Source organism: Oncorhynchus gorbuscha, linkage group LG15 (genome assembly GCF_021184085.1).
Source record: "Oncorhynchus gorbuscha isolate QuinsamMale2020 ecotype Even-year linkage group LG15, OgorEven_v1.0, whole genome shotgun sequence".
Taxonomy (NCBI): domain Eukaryota; kingdom Metazoa; phylum Chordata; class Actinopteri; order Salmoniformes; family Salmonidae; genus Oncorhynchus; species Oncorhynchus gorbuscha.
Window position 1 is genome coordinate 44,006,401 of NC_060187.1, and position 24,449 is coordinate 44,030,849.

General features: G+C 48.3%; 1 protein-coding gene across 1 annotated transcript in view; it reads left to right on the top strand.

The window, feature by feature from the left end:
* plppr3b (phospholipid phosphatase related 3b) overlaps positions 1 to 24,134 on the top strand; it is a 28,987-nt gene extending 4,853 nt beyond the window's left edge. The window contains 9 exon segments of the mRNA XM_046299701.1: positions 499 to 605; positions 3,349 to 3,534; positions 4,042 to 4,171; positions 4,454 to 4,649; positions 5,715 to 5,772; positions 19,826 to 19,999; positions 21,208 to 21,860; positions 21,902 to 22,250; positions 22,253 to 24,134. Of these exon segments, the coding sequence (XP_046155657.1) occupies positions 522 to 605; positions 3,349 to 3,534; positions 4,042 to 4,171; positions 4,454 to 4,649; positions 5,715 to 5,772; positions 19,826 to 19,999; positions 21,208 to 21,860; positions 21,902 to 22,250; positions 22,253 to 22,627 (2,205 nt within the window). The 5' untranslated portion in view covers positions 499 to 521 and the 3' untranslated portion in view covers positions 22,628 to 24,134.
* Positions 24,135 to 24,449: the final 315 nt, after the last annotated feature.

Genomic DNA, 24,449 nt, shown 5'->3' on the forward strand with positions numbered 1-24,449 from the left:
TGTGTCCACTCACTGGCAAATTTGGCTTACACAAGTTGGCCTACCATGCCTGTAAACCATATGCTAAAGCAATGGAATCAGGAAAATAGATTAGTGTCTAGGTTCGGGTCCTGTAGGCTGCTGCTTGTCCTGCTGGTTTTTGGCTTTTAACCTGTGACTGATTTCTACCTGGAACAAGGTGTGTGCTCTCTCCAGGAAACCAGTAACATTCATTTATCAATTAAATGCCAAAGAGAAACAAAACACAGCAATACTGCAGAACATGAGGGCCTGAGTTGTGCTCCCCAGGAGTTTTAAAAATGTCATTCATTATCATGGACAGCTATGTGTTTTACCATTGAATTTGACTACATGGCATTCAGAGCTCTTATCAATTTTAATGGAATAAATGCATTAATTATATAAATTGAATCCATTTTAATATAGTCTATTAAAATAGCTAAGAAACGACCCTGAGCTCATTCAGTACTATCATTTTCTGTTGTTGTTCAACTTCAGGTTTGTCCACATCAGACGTCACAATGATGACTCCAAGAGACCCAAAGCCCAAGAAGAAACCGCCGAAAGACAGCTTGACTCTGTTGCCATGCTTCTATTTTGTAGAGGTGGGTAGAAAGATCAGCGTTATGATACAAAATAAACGGGGAAATTCGACATGTAACAACATTTGATCATGATAATCTTTGGTTGTATCTGATTGATTGATTGACTGAACGAATGAACGAACAGACAAATGAATGAACCCACTAACAAACACATATTGATTAACTCCATCAGAATATATTTGTCTGGCGCTCTGCGTTTCTCTCCCTCTCTGTGTCTTCTGGTTTGTCATTATCATGGGCGGATACATTTGGGTCAATACGCTGAAGCTGAGGATGAACTGCTTTCCTATCTTTTCCGGTCACATGTCATTATTCTAAACGATCTGAACCTCATCAAATCAAATCAAATCAAATTTATTTATATAGCCCTTCGTACATCAGCTGATATCTCAAAGTGCTGTACAGAAACCCAGCCTAAAACCCCAAACAGCAAACAATGCAGGTGTAAAAGCACGGTGGCTAGGAAAAACTCCCTAGAAAGGCCAAAACCTAGGAAGAAACCTAGAGAGGAACCGGGCTATGTGGGGTGGCCAGTCCTCTTCTGGCTGTGCCGGGTAGAGATTATAACAGAAAATGACCAAGATGTTCAAATGTTCATAAATGACCAGCATGGTCAAATAATAATAAGGCAGAACAGTTGAAACTGGAGCAGCAGCACAGTCAGGTGGACTGGGGACAGCAAGGAGCCATCATGTCAGGTAGTCCTGGGGCACGGTCCTAGGGCTCAGGTCCTCCGAGAGAGAGAAAGAAAGAGAGAATTAGAGAGAGCATATGTGGGGTGGCCAGTCCTCTTCTGGCTGTGCCGGGTGGAGATTATAACAGAACGTGGCCAAGATGTTCAAATGTTCATAAATGACCAGCATGGTTGAATAATAGTAAGGCAGAACAGTTGAAACTGGAGCAGGAGCATGGCCAGGTGGACTGGGGACAGCAAGGAGTCCTCATGTCAGGTAGTCCTGGGACATGGTCCTAGGGCCCAGGCCAGTTGAAACTGGAGCAGCAGCATGGCCAGGTGGACTGGGGACAGCAAGGAGTCATCATGTCAGGTAGTCCTGGGGCATGGTTCTAGGGCTCAGGTCCTCCGAGAGAGAGAAAGAAGGAGAGAAGGAGAGAATTAGAGAACGCACACTTAGGTTTACACAGGACACCGAATAGGACAGGAGAAGTACTCCAGATAAACAAACTGACCCTAGCCCCCGACACATAAACTACTGCAGCATAAATACTGGAGGCTGAGACAGGAGGGGTCAGGAGACACTGTGGCCCCATCCGAGGACACCCCGGACAGGGCCAAACAGGAAGGATATAACCCCACCCACTTTGCCAAAGCACAGCCCCCACACCACTAGAGGGAAATCTACAACCACCAACTTACCATCCTGAGACAAGGCCGAGTATAGCCCACAAAGATCTCCGACACGGTACAACCCAAAGGGGGGAAACCCAGACAGGCCGACCACAACAGTGAATCAACCCACCCAGGTGACGCACCCCCCCCAGGGACGGCACGAGAGAGCCCCAGCAAGCCAGTGACTCAGCCCCGTAACAGGGTTAGAGGCAGAGAATCCCAGTGGAAAAGGGAACCGGCCAGGCAGAGACAGCAAGGGCGGTTCGTTGCTCCAGAGCCTTTCCGTTCACCTTCCCACTCCTGGGCCAGACTACACTCAATCATATGACCCACTGAAGAGATGAGTCTTCAGTAAAGACTTAAAGGTTGAGACCGAGTTTGCGTCTCTGACATGGGTAGGCAGACCGTTCCATAAAAATGGAGCTCTATAGGAGAAAGCCCTGCCTCCAGCTGTTTGCTTAGAAATTCTAGGGACAATTAGGAGGCCTGCGTCTTGTGACCGTAGCGTACGTATAGGTATGTACGGCAGGACCAAATCAGAGAGGTAGGTAGGAGCAAGCCCATGTAATGCTTTGTAGGTTAGCAGTAAAACCTTGAAATCAGCCCTTGCTTTGACAGGAAGCCAGTGTAGAGAGGCTAGCACTGGAGTAATATGATCAAATTTTTTGGTTCTAGTCAGGATTCTAGCAGCCGTATTTAGCACTAACTGAAGTTTATTTAGTGCTTTATCCGGGTAGCCGGAAAATAGAGCATTGCAGTAGTCTAACCTAGAAGTGACAAAAGCATGGATTAATTTTTCTGCATCATTTTTGGACAGAAAGTTTCTGATTTTTGCAATGTTACGTAGATGGAAAAAAGCTGTCCTCGAAATGGTCTTGATATGTTCTTCAAAAGAGAGATCAGGGTCCAGAGTAACGCCGAGGTCCTTCACAGTTTTATTTGAGACGACTGTACAACCATTAAGATTAATTGTCAGATTCAACAGAAGATCTCTTTGTTTCTTGGGACCTAGAACAAGCATCTCTGTTTTGTCCGAGTTTAATAGTAGAAAGTTTGCAGCCATCCACTTCCTTATGTCTGAAACACATGCTTCTAGCGAGGGCAATTTTGGTGCTTCACCGTGTTTCATTGAAATGTACAGCTGTGTGTCATCCGCATAGCAGTGAAAGTTTACATTATGTTTTCGAATAACATCCCCAAGAGGTAAAATATATAGTGAAAACAATAGTGGTCCTCATCTATTCAAGTATCTAGTTAGTCTATTTAGGGGAACCCTTCTGGTTCAAGACGCGAAACCTCTATATAGTTATCTTTCAGGTCAGAGTTAGTGGTAGTAAGTATAGTGACAAGTCTGACAGCAACCTTTCAGCTACACTTGCACTTCCTGTTTCCCAGCTGCCCATTGTGGCTTCTTCTATGGTGTCGCTCTACTTCCTGGAGCTGACGGACCTGCTCCAGCCTGCCCAGGTAGGCTTCCGTTGCCATGACCGCATGCTGAGCATGCCCTACGTTGACGGTGGAGATGAGCTCATCCCTCTACTCATGCTGCTCAGCCTGGCCTTCGCTGGCCCCGCCGCTTCGGTGAGTACACCCCTCTGAACACACTTGCACTCGTGAAAAGACACACACACACACACACACACACACACACACACACACACACACACACACACACACACACACACACACACACACACACACACACACACACACACACACACACACACACACACACACACACACACACACACACACACACACACACACACACACACACACAATGCTGCTCTGCCTGCATAAGTACCCATCTAAACACTCTCACGCATGGCCTATGTGAAACACTATGTATAATTAAGCCATTATACACTCAAACTATATGGTGAAAAAACATTCAGACAAAGTATAGTTGTCAAATATATAGGCTTACATTCAAATCAGACCATATAACATGGGACCAAGTTCACACATACAACAATCTAATACTCAAATAGCCCAGTCTCTGAGATGGTGTTCAACACAATGAGCAAGTCCAAATGTATTGATTAGTGCTGCCGTATCTCTGATTGTGTGATCTTGTTGTCTGGTCAGATCATGATGGGCGAGGGCCTGGTCTACTTCATGCAGTCACGCCTTAAGATCCGCCCCGGGGTGGAGGGCAGCATCAACGCCGGCGGGTGCAACTTCAACTCCTTCCTTCGGCGAACAGTGCGCTTCGTAGGTATGGTCCCACACTGTGGAGGAATGTCGCTTGTTCAGGGATATCTCCAGTGTGACATTGACTCCCTCTCGCTTGTTCTTTCTTGTTTTCACTACTCTCTCTTTCAACTCCCGTCACTCCTCCGCTCCCTCCTCTTTTCTCAATCTCCCCGTATTTCTCTTCACATCACCACACACCCCTCTCTCTGTATTTCCGCTCTCCCTCTTCCTCCCTCTCTTTTCCTCTCATTGACCGTCCTCTCTTTTCACTCCCCTTTTTCTCTCTCGCCCTCTGTCTCTCCAGGTGTCCATGTGTTTGGGTTGTGTGCCACGGCTCTAATGACTGATGTGATTCAGTTGGCCACAGGTTATCACACTCCCTTCTTCCTGACTGTGTGCAAGCCCAACTACACACAGCCAGGGGTGGCCTGTGATAAAAACCCCTACATCACCAAGGACATCTGCTCCGGTCACGACCAGCACGCCATCGTCTCTGCCAGGTAGCTACATGACATGACATAACATAACCACCTGACCCAGGAAGGATTAAGGTTCTGTTACAGTATCCATACTAGAATAGCAGTTTGAATTAAGCAATTGTTTTTGCCATTCATTGTTAGTAGTTTGCTCGTCTGGATAATGGAACGTAGCTTTTGTGTGTCCTCGTCTCTGTGTATCACTCATGCCGGAAGTCCCGATCAAAGAGACAGAGTGGTTCAAAGGCTATCACTGAGGCAATATAAACACTGTAAAGGGGGGGGGGGATGAATGATATATATGAATTTAATGGGTTTTCAAGGAAATTATGCGCTAAGTATTGGAATGCAGCCTTGGACAGAACATTGTATATCCTCTGGCAGAGGATGAGTCTCAATACCTACTTTTCTTGTTTTCTTCCTCTCTGGACCACTGATCTGAACCAACTGGCTAGGTGAAATCCAAGACAAGTTTTCTGTTCCTCCATTTTGCTTCCAGATAATCCATCTCATCCAGTCTTAGATATACTAAGTGATCAGGAATTGGTGTTAGTAAGGAAGCCATTTTGGGGTGTTTCAACACAGATTCACAGATCAGTCATAGACAGATAAACAAGGATGTTGCGACACTGTACACTTAGACAGATACAGCACACCTTGAGAACATCACCACAACAACAATAACACGCATTGTAGCAATGTGTAGGTGTGATCTTTATTTCACACAAGCACTGTTTTCTCCCCTTTCACATTGTGATCAAAGCTGTGGGACATATGGTGTCTGTCTGTCTGTCTGTCTGTCTGTCTGTCTGTCTGTCTGTCTGTCTGTCTGTCTGTCTGTCTGTCTGTCTGTCTGTCTGTCTGTCTGTCTGTCTGTCTGTCTGTCTGTCTGTCTGTCTGTCTGTCTGTCTGTCTGTCTGTCTGTCTGTCTGTCTGTCTGTCTGTCTGTCTGTCTGTCTGTCTGTCTGTCTGTCTGTCTGTCTGTCTGTCTGTCTGTCTGTCTGTCTGTCTGTCTGTCTGTCTGCTGCTGCTGCTGCTGCTGCTCTTGCATTTCATCTCACCACAAACACACTTTCTCTTTCTCGTCAGGAAAACCTTTCCCTCCCAGCACGCAACCCTGTCTGCCTTTGCTGCTGTGTACATATCAGTAAGTACACCTCCTGCAACAAATGCACTGTATCAAGTGTCACTGGATAGGTTTCCATCCATTGGCAACATATTTTCAAGCCAGTAATCAAACTCTGCACAAAAACGATGCATTTTCCCACCAGATATGGGTTTCCATCAAATTGACTTGTTGCGGATAAAAGGATGTCCGTGATGACGTTGTGCACATAAACATTGATTTTGCAGTTAAGTTCCCATGTATCGAATTTTTAAAAACAACAACAACCTAAGTGGGTTTCCAGCGCATTTTCAAATGTACTGATGGTTTTGTCACAGAAATGTTTTGCGCTATATAGCGAGTGTGCCCACTCTGGTCTTGGCACATGCACTCAAGCCAACAGCTCACAGATACAGTGTGGGCACTCTGAGTAGGTTACCGACAGTACGTGATGACATTATTATGGACAAAAGAGCAAGATCGTTTGTATTTGTCAAACGGCAGCCAAGCTTCTATCATCATGTCACCAGAATAAGACCCTCGGTATTTATTGGAAAGGAGCATCAAGATCACCACCCTGTGAAGTTCATCATCATTTAAAAAAAATCTATAGCCTAATAAACCGCATTCTTTCCCGAGTTGTAGTGGGAGGACCACAGAACATATCATCGCGTGACTCCAAGTTTACTTTGATATGATGGTTATTACGTACGCTCAGTAGCAAGTTGATTAGGCACACCCAACTACTTTTTAATTCATTTTTTAAATTTCACCTTTATTTAACCAGATAAGCTTGCTGAGAACAAGTTCTCATTTACAACTGCGACCTGGCTAAGATAAAGCAAAGCAGTGCGACAGAAACAACAACACAGAGTTATACATGGAATAAACAAGTGTACGGTCAATAACACAATAGAGAAAAAATAAATTCTATATACAGTGTGTGCAAACGGCAAGGAGGTAAGGAAATAAATAGGCCATAGTAGCAAAGTAATTACAATTTAGCAGATTAACACCGGAGTGATAGATGAGCAAATGATGGTGTGTAAGTAGTGATACTGGTGAGCAGCAAGGTTAATAAAAAACAATATGGGGATGAGGTAGGTAGATTGGGTGGACTATTTACAGATGGACTATGTACAGCTGCAGCAATCGGTTAGCTGCTCAGATAGCTGATGTTTAAAGTTAGTGAGGGAAATGTAAGTCTCCAGCTTCAGCGATTTTTGCAATTTGTTCCAGTCACTGGCAGCAGAGAACTGGAAGGAAAGGCGGCCAAAGGAGGTGTTGGCTTTGGGGATGACCAGTGAGATATACCTGCTGGAGCGCGGGCTACGCGTGGGTGTTGTTATCTTGACCAGTAAGCTGAGATAAGCCAGTGGGTCTGGCGACAAATATGTAGCGAGGGCCAGCCGACTAAAGCATACAGGTCGCAGTGGAGGGTGTTATAAGGCGCTTTGGTAACAAAACGGATGACACTGTGATAGACTACATCCAATTTGCTGAGTAGAGTATTGGAAGCTATTTTGTAGATGACATCGCCGAGGATTGGTAGGATAGTCAGTTTTACTAGGGTAAGTTTGGCGGCTTGAGTGAAGGAGGCTTTGTTGCGGAATAGAAAGCCGATTCTAGATTTGATTTTGGATTGGAGATGTTTAATATGAGTCTGGAAGGAGAGTTTACTGTCTAACCAGACACCTAGGTATTTGTAGTTGTCCACATATTCAAGGTCCGAACCGTCCAGAGTAGTGATGCTAGTCGGGCGGGCGGGTGCGGGCAGCGAACGGTTGAAAAACATGCATTTGGTTTTGCTAGCATTTAAGAGCAGTTGGAGGCCACAGAAGGAGTGTTGTATGGCATTGAAGCTTTTTTGGAGGTTAGTTAACACAGTGTCCAAAGAAGGGCCAGATGTATACAGAACGGTGTCGTCTGGGTAGAGGTGGATCAGGGAATCACCATGTAACGGCGTTCGTCTGTTGAATGAAGAAAGTCGGACCGAAATGCAGCGTGTAGGTTACTCATGACTTTAATGAAAATAAATCACGGTACATGAAACAACTGAATACTAAATACAAAAAACAACAGAACGGATCTGGTGAACACTACACAGAGACAGGAACAAACACCCACAAAATACAAAGCGAAACTGAGGCTGCCTAAATACGGTTCCCAATTGGAGACAATGATAAGCACCTGACTCTAATTGAGAATCGCCTCAGGCAGCCAAGCCTATACCACACCCCTAATCAGCGCGATCCCAAATAATACAAACCCCAATATGAATACAACATATAAACCCATGTCACACCCTGGCCTACCCAAACATATAACAAAAACACAAGATACAATGACCAAGGCGTGACAGAACCCCCCACCCCTAAGGTGCGGACTCCCGGACGCACCTCAAGAGCATAGGAAGGGTCCGGGTGGGCGTCTGTCCATGGTGGCGGTTCTGGCTCGGGACGTGGACCCCACTCCATAAATGTCCTATTGCCTCCCCTTCGCGTCCTGGGATAATCCACCTTCTCCGCCGACCATGGCCTAATAGTCCTCACCCAGATCCCCACATAACTGAGGAGCAGCTCGTGACAGAGGGGCAGCTCAGGACAGAGGGGCTTCTCAGGACAGAGGGGCATCTCAGGACAGAGGGGCATCTCGGGACAGAGGGGCAGCTCGGGACAGAGGGGCTTCTCAGGACAGAAGCAGCCCGGTACTGAGGGGAAGCCCGGTACTGAGGGGAAGCCCGGTACTGAGGGGAAGCCCGGTACTGAGGGGAAGCCCGGTACTGAGGGGAAGCCCAGTACTGAGAGGAAGCCCAGTACTGAGAGGAAGCCCAGTACTGAGATGAAGCTCAGGCAGGTAGTAGGCTCCAGTAAATCCTGGCTGGCTGGCAGATCTAGAAGAGACTGGTTGTCGAGCAGATCAGGAAGAGACTGGTTGTCGGGCAGATCTGGAAGAGACTGGTTGTCGGGCAGCGCTGGGCTGACTGGTGGCACTGGCGGCGCTGGGCAGACTGGGAGCACTGGCGGCGCTGGGCAGACTGGGAGCACTGGCCTCGCTGGGCAGACTGGGAGCACTGGCCGCGCTGGGCAGACTTGGAGCACTGGCCGCGCTGGGCAGACTGGGAGCACTGGCCGCGCTGGGCAGACTGGGAGCACTGGCTGCGCTGGGCAGACTGGGAGCACTGGCCATGCTGGGTAGACTGGGAGCACTGGCCGCGCTGGGCAGACTGGGAGCACTGGCGGCGCTGGGCAGACTGGAGACTCCGGCAGCGCAGGAGAGGAGAAAGGCTCTGGCTGTGCTAAACAGGCAGGAGACTCCAACAGCGCAGGAGAGGAGAAAAGCGCTGGCTGCGCTGAACAGGCGAGGCGCACTGGAGGCCTGGTGCGTGGTGCTGGAACTGGTGGTACTGGCGCGAGGACACGCACAGGAAGCCTGGTGCGGGGAGCTGCTACCGGAGGACTGGTGTGTAGAGGTGGCTCTGGATAGACCGGACCGTGCAGGCGCACTGGAGCTCTTGAGCACCGAGCCTGCCCAAGCTTACCTGGCTCGATGCCACTCTAGCCCGGCCAATAGGAAGAGCTGGTATGTGCCGCACCGGGCTATGCTCCCGCACTGAAAACACCGTGCGCTCCATAGCATAACACGGTGCCTGCCCGGTCTCTCTAGCCCAACGGTGAGCACAGGGAGTTTGCGCAGGTCTCCTACCTGGCATAACTATTCTCCCTTCTAGCCCCCCCCAATAATTTTTGGGGCTGCTTTTCAGGTTTCCTTGCCAACCGTGTTCCCTCGTATCGTCGGCTCCTATCTCCGGCTGCCTCTGCTCTCCTTAGTGCCTCTACCTGTTCCCATGGGAGGCGATCTCTTCCAATATCTCCTCCCAAGTGTAACAACCTTTACCATCCAACACGTCTTCCCATGTCCATTCTCCGAATAATTCATCCTCCCTTTGCTGCTCCAGCTGTCGCTGCCTGTTTATACCAGCGCCTCTCCGTTTTATCCGGTGTGTCTTTTTCTTTGACTCGATTCGCCTGTAGCCCTCTTCGCACTGCTGCAGGGAATCCCAGGCGGGCTCCTGCACTCGCTCTGGGTCGGCCGCCCACCTGTCGATTTCTTCCCACGTCGTATACTCCATGCTTCTGCTGTCCATAACGTCGTTCTTTAGCTCCTGCCAGTTCACACGCTGCTCGGTCTGTGAGTGGTGGGTGTTTCTGTAACGGCGTTTGTCTGTTGAATGAAGAAAGTCGGACCGAAATGCAGCGTGTAGGTTACTCATGACTTTAATGAAAATAAATTGCGGTACATGAAACAACTGAATACTAAATACAAAAAACAACAGAACGGAACGTGAAACTAATTACAGCCTATCTGGTGAACACTACACAGAGACAGGAACAAACACCCACAAAATACAAAGCGAAACTGAGGCTGCCTAAATACGGCCTACCCAAACATATAACAAAAACACAAAATACAATGACCAAGGCGTGACACACCAGCTGCAAGAGCGACATCGTTGATATATACAGAGAAAAGAGTCGGCCCGAGAATTGAACACTGTGGCACCCCCATAGAGACTGCCAGAGGTCCGGACAACAGGCCCTTCGATTTTACACACTGACCTCTGTCTACGAAGTAGTTGGTGAACCAGGCGAGGCAGTCATTTGTGAAACCAAGGCTATTGAGTCTGCCGATAAGAATGCGGTGATTGACAGAGTTGAAAGCTTTGGCCAGGTCGATAACGACGGCTGCACAGTACTGTCTTTTATCCATGGCGTTTATGATATCGTTTAGTACCTTGAGCATGGCTGAAGTGCACCCGTGACAGCTCGGAAACCGGATTGCACAGAGGAGAAGGTACGGTGGGATTCAAAATGGTCAGTGATCTGTTTATTATGAATATAGGTCTGTAACAGTTAGGGTCTAGAGTGTCACCCCCTTTGAAGAGGGGGATGACCGCGTCAGCTCTCTAATTTTTAAGGATCTCGGACGAAACGAAAGAGAGGTTGAACAGACTGGTAATAGGGGTTGCAACAATGGTGGTGGATCATTTTTAGAAAGAGAGGTTCCAGATTGTCTAGCCCAGCTGATTTGTACGGGTCCAGGTTTTGCAGCTCTTTCAGAACATCTGTGATCTGGATTTGGGTGAAGGAGAAGCTGGGGAGGCTCGGGCAAGTAGCTGCGAGGGGTGCGGAGCTGTTGGCTGGGGTTGGGGTAGCTAGGAGGAAAGCATGGCCATCCGTAGAGAAATGCTTATTGACCGTGTCGCCTACATTTACATTTACATTTAAGTCATTTAGCAGACGCTCTTATCCAGAGCGACTTACAAATTGGTGCATTCACCTTATGACATCCAGTGGGACAGTCACTTAACAATAGTGCATCTAAAACTTAGGGGGGGTGGGGTGAGAGGGATTACTTAACCTATCCTAGGTATTCCTTAAAGAGGTGGGGTTTCAGGTGTCTCCGGAAGGTGGTGATTGACTCCGCTGTCCTGGCGTCGTGAGGGAGTTTGTTCCACCATTGGGGGGCCAGGGCAGCGAACAGTTTTGACTGGGCTGAGCGGGAGCTGTACTTCCTCAGTGGTAGGGAGGCGAGCAGGCCAGAGGTGGATGAACGCAGTGCCCTTGTTTGGGTGTAGGGCCTGATCAGAGCCTGGAGGTACTGAGGTGCCGTTCCCTCACAGCTCCGTAGGCAAGCACCATGGTCTTGTAGCGGATGCGAGCTTCAACTGGAAGCCAGTGGAGAGAACGGAGGAGCGGGGTGACGTGAGAGAACTTGGGAAGGTTGAACACCAGACGGGCTGCGGCGTTCTGGATGAGTTGAAGGGGTTTAATGGCACAGGCAGGGAGCCCAGCCAACAGCGAGTTGCAGTAATCCAGACGGGAGATGACAAGTGCCTGGATTAGGACCTGCGCCGCTTCCTGTGTGAGGCAGGGTCGTACTCTGCGGATGTTGTAGAGCATGAACCTACAGGAACGGGCCACCGCCTTGATGTTAGTTGAGAACGACAGGGTGTTGTCCAGGATCACGCCAAGGTTCTTGGCGCTCTGGGAGGAGGACACAATGGAGTTGTCGACCGTGATGGCGAGATCATGGAACGGGCAGTCCTTCCCCGGGAGGAAGAGCAGCTCCGTCTTGCCGAGGTTCAGCTTGAGGTGGTGATCCGTCATCCACACTGATATGTCTGCCAGACATGCAGAGATGCGATTCGCCACCTGGTCATCAGAAGGGGGAAAGGAGAAGATTAATTGTGTGTCGTCTGCATAGCAATGATAAGAGAGACCATGTGAGGTTATGACAGAGCCAAGTGACTTGGTGTATAGCGAGAATAGGAGAGGGCCAAGAACAGAGCCCTGGGGGACACCAGTGGTGAGAGCGCGTGGTGAGGAGACAGATTCTCGCCACGCCACCTGGTAGGAGCGACCTGTCAGGTAGGACGCAATCCAAGCGTGGGCCGCGCCGGAGATGCCCAACTCGGAGAGGGTGGAGAGGAGGATCTGATGGTTCACAGTATCGAAGGCAGCCGATAGATCTAGAAGGATGAGAGCAGAGGAGAGAGAGTTAGCTTTAGCAGTGCGGAGCGCCTCCGTGATACAGAGGAGAGCAGTCTCAGTTGAATGACTAGTCTTGAAACCTGACTGATTTGGATCAAGAAGGTCATTCAGAGAGAGATAGCGGGAGAGCTGGCCAAGGACGGCACGTTCAAGAGTTTTGGAGAGAAAAGAAAGAAGGGATACTGGTCTGTAATTGTTGACATCGGAGGGATCGAGTGTAGGTTTTTTCAGAAGGGGTGCAACTCTCGCTCTCTTGAAGACGGAAGGGACGTAGCCAACGGTCAGGGATGAGTTGATGAGCGAGGTGAGGTAAGGGAGAAGGTCTCCGGAAATGGTCTGGAGAAGAGAGGAGGGGATAGGGTCAAGCGGGCAGGTTGTTGGGCGGCCGGCCGTCACAAGACGCGAGATTTCATCTGGAGAGAGAGGGAGAAAGAGGTCAGAGCACAGGGTAGGGCAGTGTGAGCAGAACCAGCGGTGTCGTTTGACTTAGCAAACGAGGATCGGATGTCGTCGACCTTCTTTTCAAAATGGTTGACGAAGTCATCTGCAGAGAGGGAGGAGGGGGGAGGGGGCGGAGGATTCAGGAGGGAGGAGAAGGTGGCAAAGAGCTTCCTAGGGTTAGAGGCAGATGCTTGGAATTTAGCGTGGTAGAAAGTGGCTTTAGCAGCAGAGACAGAGGAGGAAAATGTAGAGAGGAGGGAGTGAAAGGATGCCAGGTCCGCAGGGAGGCGAGTTTTCCTCCATTTCCGCTCGGCTGCCCGGAGCCCTGTTCTGTGAGCTCGCAATGAGTCATCGAGCCACGGAGCGGGAGGGGAGGACCGAGCCGGCCTGGAGGATAGGGGACATAGAGAGTCAAGGGATGCAGAGAGGGAGGAGAGGAGGGTTGAGGAGGCAGAATCAGGAGATAGGTGGGAGAAGGTTTGAGCGGAGGGAAGAGATGATAGGATGGAAGAGGAGAGAGTAGCGGGGGAGAGAGAGCGAAGGTTGGGACGGCGCGATACCATCCGAGTAGGGGCAGTGTGGGAGGTGTTGGATGAGAGCGAGAGGGAAAAGGATACAAGGCAGTGGTCGGAGACTTGGAGGGGAGTTGCAGTGAGGTTAGTGGAAGAACAGCATCTAGTAAAGATGAGGTCGAGCGTATTGCCTGCCTTGTGAGTAGGGGGGAAGGTGAGAGGGTGAGGTCAAAAGAGGAGAGGAGTGGAAAGAAGGAGGCAGAGAGGAAAGAGTCAAAGGTAGACGTGGGGAGGTTAAAGTCGCCCAGAACTGTGAGAGGTGAGCCGTCCTCAGGAAAGGAGCTTATCAAGGCATCAAGCTCATTGATGAACTCTCCGAGGGAACCTGGAGGGCGATAAATGATAAGGATGTTAAGCTTGAAAGGGCTAGTAACTGTGACAGCATGGAATTCAAAGGAGGCGATAGACAGATGGGTAAGGGGAGAAAGAGAGAATGACCACTTGGGAGAGATGAGGATCCCGGTGCCACCACCCCGCTGACCAGATGCTCTCGGGGTGTGCGAGAACACGTGGGCGGACGAAGAGAGAGCAGTAGGAGTAGCAGTGTTGTCTGTGGTGATCCATGTTTCCGTCAGTGCCAAGAAGTCGAGGGACTGGAGGGAGGCATAGGCTGAGATGAACTCTGCCTTGTTGACCGCAGATTGGCAGTTCCAGAGGCTACCGGAGACCTGGAACTCCACGTGGGTCGTGCGCGCTGGGACCACCAGAGTAGGGTGGCCGCGGCCACGCGGTGAGGAGCGTTTGTATGGTCTGTGCAGAGAGGAGAGAACAGGGATAAACAGACACATAGTTGACAGGCTACAGAAGAGGCTACGCTAATGCAAAGGAGATTGGAATGACAAGTGGACTACACGTCTCGAATGTTCAGAAAGTTAAGCTACGTAGCAAGAATCTTATTGACTAAAAATGATTAAAATGATACAGTACTGCTGAAGTAGGCCAGCTGGCAGTGGGTGCGTTGTTGACACTACACTAATCAAGTCATTCCGTTGAGTGTAATAGTTTCTGCAGTGTTGCTATTCGGGGCTAGCAGGCTAGCTAGCAGTGTTGTTTACGTTACGTTGCGTTAAAAGAACGACAATAGATGGCTAGCGAACCTAGAAAATCGCTCTAGACTACACAATTATCTTTGATACAAAGACGGCTATGTAGCTAGCTAAGTAGCTAGCTACGATCAAACAAATCAAACCGTTGTACTGTAATGAAATGAAGTGAAAATGTGATACAACCTGTGAATGCGACCGGGTAGTTGAGTTCTATACAGAAGACGTTGGCTAGCGTTGGCTAGCTGTTGGCTAGCTAGCAGAGTCACCTACGTTAAGGACGACAAATAGCTGGCTAGCTAACCTCGGTAAATTAAGATAATCACTCTAAGACTACACACTCTAAACCTAAACAACACAATTATCTTGGATACGATGATACGATGATACGAAGACAGCAAAGACAGCTATGTAGGTAGCTAACACTAAACTAATCAAGTCGTTCAGTTGAGTGTAAAAGTTTCTCAGTGCAGCTAATCAGTGGACGTTAGCTAGCTGGCTAGTGAAGACTACGTTAGGACGGCGAAATACGATAATTACGCAATTATCTTTGATACAAAGACGGCTATGTAGCTAGCTGAGAAGAAATTGCTAAGATAAGACAAATCAAACCGTTGTGATATAATGAAATATAATGAAAAAGTTATACTACCCGTTGGAGCGACGTGCAGATGCGACCACTCGCTCCAACCGGAGCCTAGCCTCAGTGCAGTGGGCAGCTGGGAGGAGGTGCTCTTGTTCTCCATGGACTTTACAGTGTCCCAAAATATTTTGGAGTTAGAGCTACAGGATGCAAATGTCTGTTTGAGAAAGCTATCCTTTGCTTTCCTGACTGAGTGTGTGTATTGGTTCATGACTTCCCTGAACAGTTGCATATCGTGGGGACTATTCGATGCTATTGCAGTCCGCAACAGGATGTTTTTGTGCTGGTCAAGGTCAGTCAGGTCTGGAGTGAACAAAGGGCTATATCTGTTCTTAGTTCTACATTTGTTGAAAGGGGCATGCTTATTTAAGATGGTGAGGAAATTACTTTTAAAGAACGACCAGGCATCCTTGACAGGCGGGATGAGGTCAATATCCTTCCAGGATACCTGGGCCAGGTCGATTAGAAAGGCCTGCTCGCAGCAGTGTTTTAGGGAGCATTTGACGGTGATGAGGGGTGGTCGTTTGACCGCGGACCCGTAGCGGATGCGGGCAATGAGGCAGTGATCGCTGAGATCCTGATTGAAAACAGCAGAGGTGTATTTGGAGGGCAAGTTGGTCAGGATAGTATGAGGGTGCCCATGTTTACGGATTTAGGGTTGTACCTGGTGGGTTCCTTAATCATTTGTATGAGATTGAGGGCATCTAGTTTAGATTGTAGGACTGCTGGGGTGTTAAGCATATCCCAGTTTAGGCCACCTAACAGAACAAACTCTGAAGATAGATGGGGGGCAATCTATTCACATATGGGGTCCAGGGCACAGCTGGGAGTGGAGGGGGGGGGGTCTATAACAGGCGGCAACAGTGAGAGACTTATTTCTGGAGAGATTCATTTTTTAAATGAGAAGCTCGAACTGTTTGGGCATAGACCTGGAAAGTATGACAGAACTTTGCAAGCTATCTCTGCAGTAGATTGCAACTCCTCCCCCTTTGGCAGTTCTATCTTGATGGAAAATGTTGTAGTTGGGTATGGAAATCTCAGAATTTTTGGTGGCCTTCCTAAGCCAGACAATGCAAGGACATCAGGGTTCGCGGAGTGTGCTAAAGCGGTGAGTAAAACAAACTTAGGGAGGAGGCTTCTGATGTTAACATGCATGAAACCAAGGCTTTTTCGATTACAGAAGTGAACAAATGAGAGTGCCTGGGGACACGCAGGGCCTGGGTTAGCCTCCACATCACCTGAGGAACAGAGGAGGAGTAGGATGAGGGTACGGCTAAAAGCTAGCAAAACTGGTCGTCTAGTGCGTTGGGGACAGAGAATAATAGGAGCGGATTTTTGTTCGTGGTAGAATAGATACAGGGCATACAGGGGTTTGGTGGGGTGCGGGTACAGTGGAGGTAAGCCCAGGCACTGAGTGATGATAAGAGAGGTTGCATCTCTGAACACGCTGGTTATACTGGGTGAGGTCACCGCATGTGTGGGAGGTGGGACAAAGGAGGTATCTAAGGAATGTACAGTGGGACTAGGGGCTCCGCAGTAAACTAAAACAATGATAATTATCCTAAACAACAGTATATAAGGCATATTGACATTTGAGAGAGACATAAAGTGAGGCATAACGCAATCACAGGTGTTGATTGTGAGAGCTAGCTAAGTCAACAACGGGTAAGACAACAACAGCTAATCAGCTAATACAGCAACAACAGGTAAAAGGGCGATGAATGGGCAGAGAGGGTCAGTTAACTACACACAGGGCCTGAGTTTCTGCAGTACAGCAATAGATGAAACAGGGAAGCCGCAGTTGTTACTACACTAGGGCCGACAGATAAACAAAGGTAAACATAGTGGAGTACCGTGATAAATGAACAGTCCACAGGATAAGTGATCATAGGGTCCAGTGTACAGCAATAGATGAAAAACAGGTAGTTGTTACTACACTAGCATGCGGGAGACACAGCGTTTAAAGTTAGCAGTCCGGGGTAAGTAGAAGCGTTGTCTGGCAAAGATCAGTTGAAGGCACAGCTGGGATCCGGACCAGTCGTGGTGATGGGGGACCGGCCAGATGGCGAAAGAGGTATTGTAGTTATGGTAATTTCGTTTGCTAGCAAGATGTGCCTAGCTCAGGGCTAGCTTTGGGGCTGGGTCACTCAATGGCAGCTAGCTATCTGTGATGATCAATGGTCCAGGGTTTACGGCAGGAATCTGGCATTTTAGTGGAGAAAAACAGTCCGAGACTGGCAGGTGTTATCCAGGTTAAAAAAACGGCTGGTGCTTGAGCAGAGGGTAAAGTCCGCTAGCAGTGGCTAACGATGACTAAATAGCTAGTAACTTAGCTAATTGGCTGGCTACCTTCTGATGAAAGTTTTGGCTATAGGGTCTAAAACATATTGCGGATTTGTGTCACATTGAGTGAGGCGGGTTACCGGAAGGTATATTTAATAAAAAATGGAAAAAGCGATTGAAAATAAATTGGAATATATACAAAAAGGACGAAAAATACAAAAAGTAAATGAGAGGACAACAAACCACATCTGCACTGCTACGCCATCTTCGATATACAGAAGGTAGCAGGTCAGACCCCCTTTGCCTCCAGAACAGCCTGAATTCTTCAGGACATGGGAACATTGCTCAATTGGAAACAAGGAACCTAACATGTGCCAGGAAAAACATTCCTTACATCACTACACAACCCGGCACTAGCCTGTACTGTTGACTGGATTTGCTTACGCCAAATCCTGACTCTGCCATCAGCATGACGCAACAGGAACTGGGATTCATCAGACCACTGCTCAATTGTCCAGTGTTGATGATCACGTGCTCACTGGAGCCACTTCTTCTTGCTTTTAAGTGATAGGAGTGGAACCTGGTGTGGTTGTCTGCTGCAATAGCCGATCCATGACAAGGACTGACAAAATGTGCGTTCTGAGATGCAGTTTATTGCCTTTTTTTCAGCGAGCTGTTTTTGCCCACAGGGCTGCCGCTGACTGGATGTCTATTGTTTGTCGCACCATTCTCTGTAAACCCTAAATACTGCCGTGTGTGAAAAGCCCAGGATTCCAGCCTTTTGTGAGATACTGGAACCGGCGACCATGGACGATCATACCACGCTCAAAAACACTTAGGTCACTCGTTTTGCTCATTTAACATTCAATTGAACAGCAACTGAATGCCTCAATGCCTGTGTACCTGCTTTACATAGCAAGCGACTGCCACGTGACTGTCTGTAGGGGTGCACCTAAAAAACTGTCCACTGAGTATACAAAACATTAAGAACACCTGCTCTTTCCATGACATAGACGGACCGGGTGAATCCAGGTGAAAGCTATTTTCTTTTTTTGAATTTGACCCCTTTTTCTCCCCAATTTCATGGTATCCAATTGTTTTTAGTAGCTACTATCTTGTCTCATCGCTGCAACTCCTGTATGGGCTCGAGAGAGAGAGAGCCGAAGGTTGAGAGTCGCGCGTCCTCCGATACACAACCCAACCAAGCCGCACTGCTTCTTAACACAGCGCTCATCCAACCCGGAAGCCAGCTGCACCAATGTGTCGGAGGAAACACCGTGCACCTGGCAACCTTGGTTAGCGCGCACTGCGCCCGGCCCGCCACAGGAGTCGCTGGTGCGCGATGAGACAAGGATATCCCTACCGGCCAAGCCTCCCTCAGTGTAGATAAAGGGGAGGAGACAGGAGGCAGGGTAGCCTAGTGGTTAGAGCGTTGGACTAGTAACTGGAAGGTTGCAAGTTCAAACCCCCGAGCTGAAAAGGTACAAATCTGTCGTTCTGCCCATGAACAGGCAGTTAACCCACTGTTTCTAGGCCGTCATTGAAAATAAGAATTTGTTCTTAACTGACTTGTCTAGTTAAATAAAGGTTAAAAAAATAATTTAAAAAGAGGGTGAATGGGCAAGACAAAAGATTGAAGTGCCTTTGAACGAGGTATGGTAGCAGGTGCCAGGCGCTCACTGCAACGGTGCTGGGTTTTACATTTTACAGACACAAAAAGATCCCACCTTGTCGAGCGTATTTGGTTTTTGTCGAAATTTTGAAACGTTTTTTATCCGACATATTAGGGACCATATTACATATTACGGTGGACACACCAATTAAAGAGGCAGCATTGACATTCATGTAAACAAAAGCATCCAGAGAGTTCATAGCACGGTTAGAGTGTATTGCTAGGGCCAGGTGAAATTTTATGTGGCAGTGTTTCTCATAGGCCCCTAAGACTCAAATGAAAAAGTGCCTGTCGCTTTAAGTCAATTTATAAACAAAAACTGTGACTAAACATGATTGGCTAGTTTTATTGATTAAACATGCCTAAAATGCTGTCGTGATAAGGAAGGATCCCCCCCCAGATTTTGGCTTTTTTTTGTGTTGTTCAGTGGCTGGCCAAGTACAATAGCAGATTGATTAGCCACAAATTAGGGAATTGTGTGCTAATATTGTTTGAGAATAAAGTTTAATTGTAACCAAAGTATTCACACCAGATTCTTAATGTACAAATCCCTTGCGCAAATCTGTCCCGACTATTCATTTTAAGTAAGAGCTTATTGTATTGTGCCATGCTGGCCTTTCCCCCATATATATATTTGATGGCTTATATTGAAATGTTTGCCTCAAACCATTTAAAATATTATCATCAAGCTTAAAATATGTGGATTGAATTAAGGGAAAACATGTACAAGGCATTTTTGGTTCATAAATAGCTCATGAACTTAATGGTTTAGAACCCGTTTCTGAGCAGGAATAAAACGTATCATATACATAGAAGAATGGAATGTATTTGAGTTTTTCTGTTATAATATCTCACCGTGAATTTTCTCAATTTCTCTCTACTTGCAGATGTACTTCAACTCAACCATCTCAGACAGCACCAAGCTGCTGAAGCCAGTGTTGGTGTTTGCGTTTGCCATCGTGGCGGCGCTAACCGGCCTCACCCAGATCACCCAGTACCGCAGCCACCCCATCGACGTCTACGTGGGCTTCCTCATAGGGGCCGGCATCGCTGCTTACCTGGTAAGACCTAACTTCCAATGACATCTATCTTGACTTGTGACATTCATTTGACAGTGATGATGCATATTAATCTGTATTTCTTTTCTATCTGCAGGATTGACAGGTGGTTAAAACATTTAGGAACATGACATTTAAGGATTCTGACAAAGTGGATTTAAAAAAGGGTTATTCGTGCGCGCATACATTTCTGAAAGGGACAGTACCATTCGAAAGTTTGGACATACCTACTCATTCAAGGGTTTTTCTTTATTTCTACTATTTTCTACATTGTACAATAATAGTGAAGACATCAAAACTATGAAATAACTTATATGGAATCATGTAGTAACCCAAAAAATTGTTAATCAAACATTTGATGTTTATGTGAAGGGAGTGTACCGACTACTTCCTGTAGTAGCCAAAACCATTCTGCAATTTGATTTCAGGCGAGCACTGGAGAGGAAAGTGTTATTCACTAGACAGTGATGTAGAATTTCAGCTGATCAAACTGCACTGCATACCATCTCTCCCTCCCCCACTTAAACGGCTTACCTGCAGTTTAGTGCTAGGCTCTTTGATATCTCCAGATTGCTGTTCTTATTGAAGTTTTTCACACTCCTCCCTCTCTCATTTGCTTTCCGCTTTCACACAACTATCTGTCCTCAGGGAGGGATGGAGTTCACTTTCATGCCCATCATTTCATCCCCCCCCTCTCCCTCTCTCTCTCTCTCTCTCTCTCTCTCTCTCTCATATATATATTTATATATATATTTAAATATATATATATATAACTCCCTCTCTCTCTCCATTTTAGACACTCTCTTTCCATCCTTCGTCTGAATGGGGATTATTTGAACAGATTCTGGAATTGTCTTTCTATGACGTTCTGTCTGTCTATGGTGGGGCCTACTCTACATACCCATTTGTCTTATCATGCTCTCTCATTCGTATGTCATTTTTTCTCATAGCTCTTTTCTGTCTCATATCTCTTCCCTTCTCTCATTTCCTCTTGGTCCCTATGTTCTCTCACTCTTATCGGGGATAGCGAGCGGTGGTTAGAGCTAGCTCGTCAGTTCTGTTTAAGTCAGCTTCCTCTGGAGTGTAAAGCGCAGGGCAATAAACCAGGCAGACGAATGATAGTGAATGATAATGACTTTCCACAGGACTATTATGCCGAGTAGCTGTGGAGGGATTTCAGGCGACCAATGCCTTCTATTCTTCTCTTCCAGGCTTTCCATGCCGTTGGCAACTTCAGGTCCTCCGACGACATCATCATCAAGCCAGCTCCGCCCCCCCAGAAGGAGGACGCCCTGCGAGCTCTGACCCAACGGGGCCACGACTCGGTCTACAACAAAGGTGTCGCCTCAGCATCGGAGAGCGCCGACGAGATCGCTGCGCCACCCTCCCTGGACCGGCTGGAGGGCATGGGGCGGCCACTACAGCGCGAGAAAGCTTCTATCGGGAGCTTGAAAAGGGCCAGTGTGGACGTGGAGCTCCTGGCGCCCCGCAGCCCCATGGGCCAGCAGACCATGGTGACCTTCAGCAACACGCTGCCCAGATCTAGCATGAACGCTAACGGAGGCCTGGGCTCTAACGGGGGACCAGAGGAGTCCATGATGCCTACTCAACCCGTACAAAGGAGGCTCAAGGCTGTGCAAGTGCCCATGGACCCCATGCGCTCACAGCAGTTGGTGACGGAGTGGAAGCAGAAGTCCATGGAGATGCGGGGTCTGAGCCTTAGGGATGAAGCCGAGCGAGATGCCAGTGAGGAGGGCTCCGAAGGGGGGGAGGAAGGGTCCGAGGACGGGGGGCCACAGGCCTCGCTCTATCCATCTATGGTGCAGTCCAACAGGGGAGCTTCTGCCGGCCAATCCCCGTCAGTGTGGGGCCTCCAGGTAGTGCCAGGGTGGTGGCAACTCCTAGACCCCCCCACATCCCCGAGGCAGGTCCCCCGCCAGTGTCACCCAAAAGCGCACTAACCCGCGCCAAGTGGCTGTCCATCACAGAGAAGAGCGGTGGTGGCGGGTCGATTCGCGGGGCACCCAACCAGCCGCGCATCATGCAGGTGATCGCCATGTCCAAGCAGCAGGGTCTCCTCCCTTCCTCCTCCTCAGGGGGCACGCCCAAGTCCTCCGAGACCACCTCCACCTCCTCATGCACCTCCTCTACGGCCAGTGCCGATTCGCCCCACTACCGCCCACCCTCAGAGGCCCAGCGTGATTCGGCCATCATCACCGTAGACGCCCACGCCCCCCACCACCCGGTGGTGCACGGTGGCCCGCCCCCTGCTCGGGCAACGGGAACCCCTGGGAGTGGAGGGGCGCGTCCAACGGCAGCGACCCTCGAGACTCCTACGAGCTCAACGACCTGAACCGCGGCGACAGCGTTGGTGCTCGCGGCAGCACTGGCAGTTTCCGGCCACACCAGACCATCTCGCCGTGCTCCTCCACTGGCGACGGAGACCCAGAGATGCTTCCCCCTCTGCCCCTCCCCCATGCGGAGGTCTCCCACGACGGGAGAAGCCGGGAGTCCACTTTACGACGCAAGACTGCGCTAGTCCTCCTGGAGAGGGACATTCAATTTCAAAACAAGAGTGAGCAGGAGAACTACTATAAAAAAATACAGGGTGGCCGGAGGTATAAGGATTAGTCACTAACTAACTGATAAGCCTTACAGTCAAACCACAAAAGAGCACAAAACCTGGACTGACAAGCTGGGCTCTGCTATTACGCATCTCTCGGACTTTGTGTGTTATCAAAGGAGCTGTGCAAAACTGTTGTAGGCTACTACGATGTATGCTAGATGGAGGGAAACATCTCGAGTTGCTGTGGGACCCTGAGGTATTTTCAGGAGCACATAGGCGTTTTTCAAAGGTTCAAATCAGAAGCACACCACCACGCAACACAAACCAAAAAAAAGGACAATGTATTAAAGCTCCGTCTACTGAGGCGAACCAGGCGGTTTTGTTACATTTCTTTATTGACGCCATCTTCCTTTTCAATGTTTCCCCTGTTATGACCACTCGATGGGCTGATTGTCTAGTGTTGGAATGGCATCTACTGTATGTTGTGTTCTCTCCGGTTTTAGTGCTTGATTGCTAATGTGTAGATTCTGAGCATGTATGTCTGGGTGTTTTTGTGTGTTTGGGTCAGTGGGTCAGGTGCTTGTGTGTATGGGTGTGTGGGTATGTGTTGAAGAAGCAGTGTGCTTTCAAAAAACAAAAAGATGTTATTCTGCGGCAGAATGTTCGGGAGGGCCACTGATGGTGTCCATTCTCGACAAAGTTCAGACCTTTGACCTTAACTTCAAAATGAAGAACAACAACAAAATGTAACATGAACTTCCTTCTTTTAGTGGAGAATACCACGAGGACTGAATATGGCTGTAAATCGTGCAAAGGAGTGCTTTTCAATTTCAACATTTCCATATGGATGTTACTTTCGAGACAGCGACGGGACTACCCCTTGACTTAAAGCATTAACCGTGTGTATTTTTTCTGGCTGGACACGGTATAAGAGAAACCACAATAGGAAAAGTGACATCTGTCATTTGATCAAAGCGGGCAGTATGTGTAAAATAGAATTGGTTATTTTGAAGGTTTCTTTGTGCTGATCGTTGAAAGTGAACATGTATACAAATCAGCATACTCCTGCGGATGGACTACTGCATGTATGTGGCTGTCAGGTTGGAAATACTACTTTGTCAGTAAACAAGAACAACAAACAAAAAGAAATTCAAAGTTGTCGTTAGTAACTGAACTGTGAGGTACCAGTGTGGCAAATGTTGCATATCTGAGACTTTATTCTCCACCAAAGCCCTTCAACTTACAATCAGAAGATGTGTAAATTCCTCACAACAGCTTTAGAATATGCTGTATTTTGGCTTCTTTCAAAGCGCGTTCTAGTGCGGTGCACGAAATTCCAGCCGTGTGCCTTTTTAAAGGGAATTTACCCACTGTTAAGGAGATCGCATTCATGGTAAATGCTGCAGCTCAAACGTAAATTCGACACACGCCTAAACAAGTGCAATGCATTTGTTGTCAATGCATTTCGGGTTGAATCCTGGCCTTAGTGTGTCGACTATATCATTTCATTCAGCAAATTATGACCCAAACACACCCATTCCTTTTTTGTTTGTTATTATTTTTTAGACCTTTTCCTCCCCAATTTCGTGGTATCCAATTGGTAGTTACAGTCTTGTCTCATTGCTGCAACTCCCGTACGGACTCGGGAGAGGCGAAGGTCGAGAGCTGTGCTTCCTCCGAAACACGACCCAGCCAAGCAGCACTGCTTCTTGGCACAATACCCACTTAACCCAGAAGCCAGCCGCACCAATGTGTCGGAGGAAAACACTGTACACCTGGTGACCGTGTCAACGTGCGCTGCGCCCGGCCCGCCACAGGAGACGCTAGTGCGCGATGGGACAAGGACATGCCTGCCGGCCAAACCCTCCCCTGACCCGGACGACAATG